The 10,120-nt window shown below is 43.8% G+C and overlaps 1 protein-coding gene across 1 annotated transcript; it reads right to left on the bottom strand.

Annotated features, from left to right (window-relative positions):
* Window positions 1-2,694: 2,694 nt before the first annotated feature.
* Window positions 2,695-6,777, bottom strand: LOC137898836 (SAM pointed domain-containing Ets transcription factor). Its single transcript, XM_068742886.1, has 5 exons — window positions 6,333-6,777; window positions 5,472-5,669; window positions 4,645-4,692; window positions 4,287-4,421; window positions 2,695-2,873 (listed from the first exon to the last, which is right to left on the bottom strand). The coding sequence occupies exons 1-5, from the start codon at window positions 6,775-6,777 to the stop codon at window positions 2,695-2,697; spliced, it is 1,005 nt and encodes a 334-aa protein (XP_068598987.1).
* Window positions 6,778-10,120: the final 3,343 nt, after the last annotated feature.

Below are 10,120 nucleotides of genomic sequence, written 5' to 3'. Positions count from 1 at the left end.
ATTCTCTGTATACAGTATTTTTCTTTTTACAGGTATTTTGTAATCCCTTAGTGAACCATGGCCGATCTCTGTTTCTTTGTTTTCTGTAGTATTGTTTTATTTATTGGACAATTTGGACAACCTGAGTGACTTTATATCTAATCCTTACTATCTGGAGACACTGATATCACACAGTCATATCCAAAACGGACAACCTTAACTCCACTTATGTCCCCCTGTGGGATTTAAAAGTCTCTGTAGTATATTCAGGGTTAAAAAATGTATCTCCCACCGAAGGGCCTGGAAGTCGCAACGCTCAAACTGCTCAGTATAGCTCAAGGCAACCTTTTCTTGGCAAATACATCCCCTTTGATTCACTCGATAGAGACGACGGCTAAGCCAGATTCTAAAACCCGTTGGTGAAAGAACTGTTGGAGGTGGGAGGAAAAGATAAAACGTCAGCAAAGATCTGAATCAGAACAGAACACACTGTGAAGAGCAATTATTATAATAGCTTGCGTGGACAAAGCAAAGCACAAGTAACCGAATTTAACACGACTCACGACTCACGAGTGAGAGACGCCCCTCAGATTCATGATCAGGCGAAAAAGAAAGTTTAATGAGCCCCATTTGAAGCTTGGACATAAAAATACAAGTTGTGTTAAATACATATCATCAAAGGTTCAAAAGTGAATGAATAGATATGAAAGCAATACTCGTGTCATTAAATTCCAACACAGAACTTTTAAAGGAAAAAGGCCATAAAATTCCATCCCACTGAGGCAGTTAATTTATAATTTATTTGTATTGGCATTGTTATATGTCGATGAATTATGTACGAAGGACTTTCAATGGAAACAACACCGCAATGGCTTTTTTGAAATGCTCCTCTTAGACAGGATGTTTGACTGTACTTGTACTGTAATATATACTACTGTTTGACTGTACTTGTACTGCTCTAACATTCTATCTAATAAATATATTCATCCTCATCTGTCAACACAAACAGACCAAAGTAAATGATTTCATAATCTGTCCATGAAATGAATGAAGGATTCTTTACTGGAGGAAACAACTTCACTCAGTAGAGCTCGCTGCTTTGCACAGCGACCAACTCTGGCGACCTCAGAGCAAACACGACTGCAGATATCTGTCATGATTGACACAATTCACGATTCCTTCTAATCACTTTTAAAGCCCTCAACAGCGAGGCCCCTCCTTACCTTACAGTGCTCATTATGCCATATTGCCCCACTAGAACCCTGCGGTCCCAAAATGCTGGCCTGCTCTTGGTTCCAAAAATGTCCAGGTGCAGGCTGGGGGGGCGGAGCTTTCAGTTATCAAGCTCCTTTATTGTGGAATCAGCTCCCTGATTGGTTCGTGAGACAGACACCATCTCTCTGTTCAAGAGTAGAGTAAAGACTTTCCTTTTTAACAAAAATCTCTATCTGATTATTCATGTTATAAATATATATCAGTAATCTCTCTCTCTTCCCTGTAGTCTTGTGCTCTCTCTCTCTGTTTGTCCCTCTTTCTGTCTCTGTCTGCAGGTCCTTCTGTCCGTGGTGCTGCAGAACCTGGACCTGTGTCCCTCAACACTGATGTCAATGTCTCTAGCATTAGCATTTATAGTTTTATACATTTTGTTTTTGTCTGCTCTCTCTGCAACAGTGAACACCAGTCGAGTTCACAAATTGAGAATGCAGCATGAACATTTGGAGGTCTTTAATAACTCTAAAGGAGCAGACAGGAGAAATGACAGGAGGTAGGAGATGATTTTTTTATATTTAAACTATGAGCCTTAGGTTCTGTCCAAGGTTTCTGTCTGTTAAAGGGAAGTTCTTCCTTGCCTCCACCACCAAAGTTATTGCTCTTGTCCCTCAAGTTGGGTTCTGTCTTTCCCTGTTAATCTTGTAAAGTGCCTTGAGATGACGTTCTGTTGTGATCTGGCGCTATAAGAATAAAATTGAATTGAATTGAATTGAATACGCATTGCATTTTGTACACATCTGTTTATTCCTGTTTATTCAATTGATATAATTGTGTTTGATCACAATAAAACACCTACAACACAAGAAGCAGTAAACTGCAGGGCTCACGCAGAGCATGCAGTGATGTCATTATACAGTCACAGCAGCGTTTGAGGCGCCAAAGGTTCAACAAACCTCCTCTATCATACCTGCTGACGGGGGGGGGGGGGGGCGGCGGCCGAGCCTCCTGTCTCTGACTGTGTTTGTAAGAGCCAGAGTTTGTAACACCCACGTTATCAAGTGCAGCAGTAGAACTGGAACTAATTCAAATAGAGACAGCGATCAAGACAACCCAAGCGAGGAAACAAAGCACACGCAGCCGTGGACGGTCCTTTCTGGAGCTGGCACATAAAGCACAGTTGTCCGTTTGAAGTGATGAGTACGTGGAAAATCATGTTACAGAGAAGTAAACAGGCAGAACATGCAAACGAAAAGGCAGTTCTCTTTTTATTAGTTTGTTTGTTTGTTTTTGCATGTGTTGATTGTTTCATTTTGCAAGCAGGGAAAAGCCTCGACAGCCACATTGGTTTGGGTCCGGGGCCAGTGGAGCCCCGAGCCATCGTGCCATCGGTCAGCATGCCCCGTGTCACCATTCCATCAAGTGTTCAAGTGCACGGTGGTGGCACAGTGAGACCTTGGAGTCCAACGGGCTTCCGTCTGCTTCTCCTGCCGCTATGCCGCCGTTTCATACCGGGTGAACAAACTGGTACACCAGTCTCTGAGACACGTCGGGCTTGCGGATGATGCCCTTCTTGTAGTACTGACGTATGGAGCGGCTCAGCTTGTCATAGTTCATAGCGGGTCGATTCTTTCTGAGTCCCCAGAGCCTTGCAACGTGAGCTGAGTCTTCAATTTTAAAAATGCCTGGAGGAAAGAAAGGAGAGCCACGACATTAACGCAACAGTTGTGTTGGTCTCTTTTCACACAGGGACATGCAAAGAAACAGCCTTAGTATTCCACTCAGGAATATTCTTATTACCGCCGCCAAGGAGGTTGTGTTTTTACCTGCGTTGGTGTGTTTGTCTGACTGTTAGCAAGATAACTCAAAATGTTGCTGACTGATCTTCATGAAATTTTCAGAAAACGATGGGAATGTTACCAGGAACAGTTGATTAAAATGTGGTGATGATCCAGAAGAGATACTGGGTTCTGGATCACTCTGACATTTTCAGTAGCATTGCAGTCGATTGAGCTTCAAGTTTTTTTCCTCAATATCTCGGTTGATTATTGACCGATGCTTATGGAATTTGACACAGTCATGGAGGGTGGGGACCTCTATCTCACCACCGAATGACATCCGGATCTGATCAAGAACAGAGCCAGGAAAACATATTTAATTTTAACATTGAAAACCCCATTTAGGAACTCCGATTCACTTTCACTGTTCATGGTTGGTGTATAAAGATACCAAGAACAATTTAGAACCTTTTGGTGCTGATCCAAATCACCATGTGGACGGTGTAAATCTAATTAGGAGGGGAATGAGTGCTTTCCTACTTTTTATTTAAATCAGTGGGATTAACATGCATTTTCAATTTTATATTTCGAAGGATCAAAGTCTACATTTAATAAATAATATATTGTACTTCAGCACTGCTACAACTACGGTACTTTCTTCTTGTCCCATGAGGGGTCGCCACAGCAAATCAACCTTCTCCACTTCACCCTGTCCTTTGCAGCATCCTCCCCAACACCAGCCACTCTCATGTCCTCCCTCACTACGTCCATGTATCTTCTCCTGGGTTGACCCACTTATTGTCTCATTTCTAATCCTATCCTATATTTAGACTGGAACCAGCATATTTTATGATAATCTTTCTGCATGGGGAGATATTTTTTATTACTATTGGATTATTTCTACCTCAAATCCAGTCTTTCTATTTAATTTTAGCTTGGGCCTTTTTTTGCATTGCAACAAAACATGAAGTTAACCGAGAAGTTATGGAAAAATGAAAGTTTCTCCATAACTGCTCGGTGAAGAAACGAGTCTCAACATCATAGAGAACATTCGATTTGAATTCATGTGAGCTCTGAGATCGTCAAATCAAAAAGTTTCAGAAGAGAGGAGAAATCAAATCAAGACGTTTCAGTGGAGAGCATCTTGTGTCAAATTCTATTTGACCAGTGATCTGAGGAAAAGGTGACGAATGACTCAAAGAGAATAATAAATAATTATATTATGTTAAAAGGCACTCCTCAAAAGGAAACAAAAGAAAAACACACACTGGGAATCTAAAAGCATCTGATCCATGCCTCAAATAAAAACACCGGACATACCTTTTTCTTTATTGAGCCATCGGATGCAGCGCCCGTAGCTGTGAGGTTTCAGCAGGAGTTCTCTGAGGAACTGCCACAGATGGATGGGCTGACCCGAACAGGAAGAATCGGCCTCGGACCAAAGCTCATCAGCACCTAACAAGCAAAAGGAGGCCACGGCGAAGTGAAAACACGTTCCCCAAGGCCCAAACTGTAGCGAGGCAATGCCCTTGAGATATGGGGATGCAATATGTGTGTGGAAATAATATTATGATTATTATTACTCTATTACTGAGTAGACTTGGGTGTTGACCATGTACTTTTATGAATTCCAGTTTGTTGTTGTCTTTGCATGTCAGGTGTAGGAAACCAAACCTACCGGTAGCTTTCGCGTCTCCGACTGAACACCTCTCTTTCATCCAGGCCGCTGCAGAGAGACGAGAGACATCCATTGAAATGAAGCCTTTAGCTTTAAATCTATCTGTTACTTTTCCATTAACGCCGCTCAGGAGGTTGTGTTTTCACTGGCGTGTGTTTGTTTGCCCCTCCGTTAGCAAGATGACTGAAATCTTGGGAATTCAGAATGAGGTCAGGAAAACATATTTAATTTAAACATTGAAAACCCCATTTACGAATCAACTCTGATTCACTTTGACTTTTCAAGGTTGGTGTATAAAGACACCAAGAACAATTTAGAACCTTTTGATGATGATCCAGATCACCATGTGGACGGTGTAAATGTATTTATGGGGGGGGATGAGCTGCTTGGCGGAGGACTGCTCTCTCTGAGTGCTTTTCTAGTTTCCTCTTTCAAACCTGAGGTTTGTTATGCTGATTGTAAAGCCCTACTGAATAGTAAAAAAAAAATGGCTGCAATTAGCCAATTATTTCTGGACCGTATGTTATAGTTTTTCTACCACGTCTTACTCTATTTGATTGTTTTTATTTTGTTATTGTGCCTCATAAGCCATAAAAGGCTGGATTCCGTTTTAACTGTAAGATTTTACTCTTGTCTATGTGTCAATCTGACTCTTCAATAAAAAATAGTTCTTATTTATTTTTCTATAATATAATTCCGTTCACTTATACTGCATAGAAAAACAATTACGAGGAAAAAAAAAGCGTAATTAAATATAACAACTAAAACTGAACAATACCCCAGACCACAGCTTTCTTCAATGAACATAAAATAAAACACACACACACCTGACTTCCATATGTCCAGGTGTGCATGGAGTGTGTCTCCGCACTGCGGTGAGCGATGTCGGAATTCCTCCTCACTCATGGTGCATAAGTCTTTCCCTGTCAAGTCCTGGAAAGCCTTTCCTGCGTGGGGCAGCCTGTACAGATGCTCGGTCCACAGCAGCCACTTCTGGACGTTCCCCGTGTTCCACTCGATGGGGTCTACGGCACCGAACCAAAGATAGGACACGCGTGAGAAAAATGCCCAGCTGCGGAAAAGACCCTTTTTTTTTTCAGGGCAATTCCTCTGCTGAGATCAGAATCATAATGAGTCATGTTGAGTGTTTCTCTTCGGTGTATTTTGTTCGACCTCTTTATCACATTATAAATATGCTGAACCCGCCAGATCATCATGTTTTCTCGCCTGCTGCATTTCTAATCAGCAGAACAGGTACCTGAGGACTGCTAGGTTTATGACAGCGAGACGAAGCCGTGCAATAAATAATGCTTCCTCTGTTTGCTTTTTGAAAAGGCGACCTCGCCCTTAAGACTGTGTACACCTCTGATGGCAAGAGAGAATCATCATCGCTGTCACAGTCCAGGAGCGCTGCATGCAAAGGTCAGGATTAAACAGATCCTGGAGCAGGCAAACACAGATAGGCATCAGTTACCTTATGATGGATTTGATCTGTCATCGTTTCTTGAATGTCCAAACAAATTGATGTTGATTTTGGGAGCCAAATCCACTGGCTTGACTATCCCTGACTCAGTATGCCTTCTATTTGCATGTTATGTGTGTACTTTACTGCTTTGTTTCCTTTGTCCTTGAAAAGTCTAAGTCAGCCTATCCTGACGATTTCAACAGGAGGTGCGACAGAAGCCTACCTGGGGTGATGTTGAGCAGCTTACAAGCCGTTTCTATGTCCTTCAGCACCTCTCCAACCACCATGCTCTGCACCTGTTCCAGAGAGCGCTCCTCCTCCTGCCCCTCCATCCCCGGAGAGAGCCCCTGCTCCTGGCTGTCGATGACGGGGCACTGCTCCGGCTCAGCGTGGGTCTCGGGGTGAGTCATGGGCACGGCTAGTGTCGGGGAGGCCTCGGACACTTTCACCAGCCAGGTGGCATCCTCAGTGAGGAGCATGTCGAAGCAGGACAGGTAAAAGCCAGACGTGCTGCGCTCCAGGGCTTCCATGTTGGATTTGGTCTCCCCCGGGTCCCACAGCTCTCCGGTGATCCTGTTTCGCTCCAGGATGGCGAGGGAGTTCTCAGTCATCCCGATGCGAGAGCCATACCCTGAGCCGTCTGAGAGACATCCCACCGGATTTGACATATCTGGTCCCTGAAAGGAAAGGAGACAAGACGAGCCCGAAGTTTAAATCACAGAGATCATATAACCATTGAAAAGCATTCCAAAGCTATACCTGCAACTTTCACAAATGATTGGAAGGTAAAAACATAATTTACATCTCGAGCCGACAGGAGTTTTAATATCCGCAGTCCTGCCTCACAAAAAAAAAAAACCTGAGACATTCAAGGAAGCATCTCTGCGGTCAATGATGTCGCGCTTTCAAGATGCAGTACCTTCGCCTGCGGTTCCTTTTCTGCAACTCTCTGGCGGCTAAAGCAGCAACAGCTTTAGCTTCGTCAGAAACTCCATTGGAGCAGCTGCATCCAATGTCATAAGCAGAATGAGGTGGGCCCCGGTCTATAAGAACGCCAAACCCAATGGAGACACTGGCAAAATGACTCTCAGCAGACTGAAGACACACACACGGCGCCAGCAGGCATGGGGCGGGATGGATTTGACTGAGTCTCTTATTTGTGGGTCAGTGTCCCAGAATGGCTCATGTCTCGAGGGTTCACGACTTGCATTGAGATGTGAAGCAGCTCCACCGCCCGCCTCGACTTTCAAGGGGCCGTCCCGGCAGACCTCCGTCTCCACTGACAGCTGGAGTTTTTAATCAAGTTAGACGATGCGGAGAAAGGTGCGCACAAAAACAACTGCGGCTTCCCGCATTATGAAGACTTCATTGCCTCATCTTTCCAGGAAGCCGCTTCATTTATGGACGTCGGCTGGCAGCACAAGTGTCGCAATCTCAGGGTAAAGTCACGCACGGCGCTCATAATGCGAGGCCACTCCAGCTGGCATATGGGAGCGGACACATCGGGCTATCTGAAGCTGATGCCAGGACAAAGGTAAAGAGCGTCGCCACAGACGCCCAAGGAGAGACACTATTTGTTAAGACACGACAAGACAAGAGAGTTAACTCTCATAAAATGGGCAACATGATACAGAACCCCCCCCCACAACAAAACACATTAATCCAGAGATGCTGAAATTAATTGGAAAAAAAAAACTTGAGATAAAAAGGAATCCATTTATTCCGTTTGCAAAATGTCAGAAAGGTTATTCAAATGTGCTTTTAGCTCCAGAAACGCCATTTTTTCTGTTTTTCTTATCATTCGGAGGAGATTTTTCTGTTTTTATTGCAAAAACCACAAAGCTGCAATCAGCATTAGAGAAAATACATATTTTCTCTTTAACTTCCCTGAAGCTGAATCAATTTCTCAAAGAGATTCCCGTCGCAGCCCCTGGCCCCTGGCCCCCATGCTGTAAAACCTCTTCCTTTTATCTCCAAATTCGTGGTAAACTATTTCCCACTCTGCCTTCTTCCTTCCACCGGGGGGTCGGATTATAAGCCACTGCTCTCCAGGCCCGGCCGCTGTGTGTCAGGTCGGCTCTGTAACAGCTTGCCTTAAGCCCATTAGCAAAGCAAATTTAGCCGTTTTACCTCGTTCCAAAAGGAAGAAACGAGAAAGACACCAGCACACACACATCCTGGGAAGAGGGATTAAGACTCTGACTGATCTCTAAATGAGTTTGGTCAAGATGCTGATATTCATTTCAGGAGAATTAGAGCTTGCTCCGTTTATTCCGATTGTGGCACAGATGGGAACGGACTCCTCCATCATTCCAGCCTGGGAAACATATTTCTCCTACATGCACAGCGACGGTTTGAAAGGAGGTTTGAACCATCATTGTGGATGGTTCCTTTTTATAGATCTATATACTCTATATACCAAAAGGTATGTTGGGCTGAGAATGAGGTGCTGAAAATTCAACTGGTATCAAAACATTTTCATTACAAATGTTAATTTTCAGCAGCCCTTAACCAACCCAAACAAAAGCAACTTGAAAAAAATATAAACAATTTAAAGGGAAAATGCATAAAATTGAGTCAAAGATGATGTCACGCCTGCAATAGCCCACAAACGGCACACTTTCTGTGCATGAGGGGTTAAACGTAACATCTAGTTTGGCTTGAAATGAACCCGTCAGCCCATTTATCACCGTTACTGAAGCAGCTATGGGACAGATGTGGGTTAAGTGTTTAGAGTAGGGTTAATGAGTAGAGATCGAAAGAACCGGGATCATTCAATCTCAACTGAAACGAGAAAAGATTGTCTGTGAGATTTCGTCAGTCTAACACACACACACACACACAAAGGTCTGTGTTGTTTGAGTGTGGAGTTTAAGGAGTGTGTGCAGCCAAGCGTGTCTGTTTGCCATGTGAGTGTTAAAGGGGAGATCCCCCCCCTTGTTATTGTTTCTCATGGGAAACTCGGAGCAACGAAGGAAGTCATTGTTCCGCTAAGAAGGAAAAGGAGCTTCATCTTTGTGCCGAGCTCTTATGACTATATTGCTGCCGCAGACTGGAGGAAGCAATTGGGATCGGTGGACTTCTGCCTCTTTATGGCGGCAGCGTGATGTGCAGGTGTTCTGTTCACATTAGAAAGTTTGCTTAGGTGCAGCCGCTCATTTTATGAGTCTCAAATAAAAGCTTTATTTTTAGCATGCTCCCATATTTTCATTTTGGAAGCTGCTGATGAACTCGATGATTCGGGAGTCAGGTGCACTGGCATTAGGCCCCAGAATATGCTAACACATTGGAACTGCTCTGTGTTGTGTGAAACTAATGCTGTCAGAGGGCTGAATTTACAGTTAATGGTACTGACGATCAGACCCTCTCATTGGAGGAGCAGCACAGGGGCATCGCACCTTCCATAAAGCTGCCACCTGTTCGTTCAGATCATTTGCAGAGATGGAGCAGATAGGGAGATTCTGTCCGCAAGGCCTGAGGCATGTGTTGTTGCAGCTGGAGCTAACGAGTCAGAACGCCTGAAAGAGCAGGTTTTTACAAGAGTACTTTTTAAAAGGAGTAACGTAGATTTGGCACAATCAGAAACCGGCTTAGATAATACCATTTAAAACCCACACATGGACAAAAGTGTGCATCGGGGGGTGACAGTGTGAACTTCATGCTCAACCTTGTGCAATGCAAAGGCAATCTCAATCTCATTTTTGTTTTAAAACATTATGATAAAATATATTTAAAAGGATTTGAACCGCTATTGGCCACTGGTTGCCCCACTCTGGTTTGACTAAAGAGCTGAACATCATCTAACTGCTCTTCTTCTGTGGTGGTTCAATGGCCTCAGAATTAAGGACTCTGTCTCATCCACGACAGCAGCCGATGAAAAAGGGGCATTCAGAAGTTTTCAAAAGAGCTTTATTTCCATCCTTGTCCAACTCTGATCAGATGTTCACTCACACCACGGCTGTACCAAGGAGATACAGGGGCCAAGTTCAGCACTTTGGATGCTTACAGAGG

Source organism: Brachionichthys hirsutus, chromosome 8 (assembly GCF_040956055.1).
Source record: "Brachionichthys hirsutus isolate HB-005 chromosome 8, CSIRO-AGI_Bhir_v1, whole genome shotgun sequence".
Taxonomy (NCBI): domain Eukaryota; kingdom Metazoa; phylum Chordata; class Actinopteri; order Lophiiformes; family Brachionichthyidae; genus Brachionichthys; species Brachionichthys hirsutus.
The sequence above is the reverse complement of the archived record's forward strand: the minus strand, read 5'-3'. Positions and strand labels throughout refer to the sequence as shown.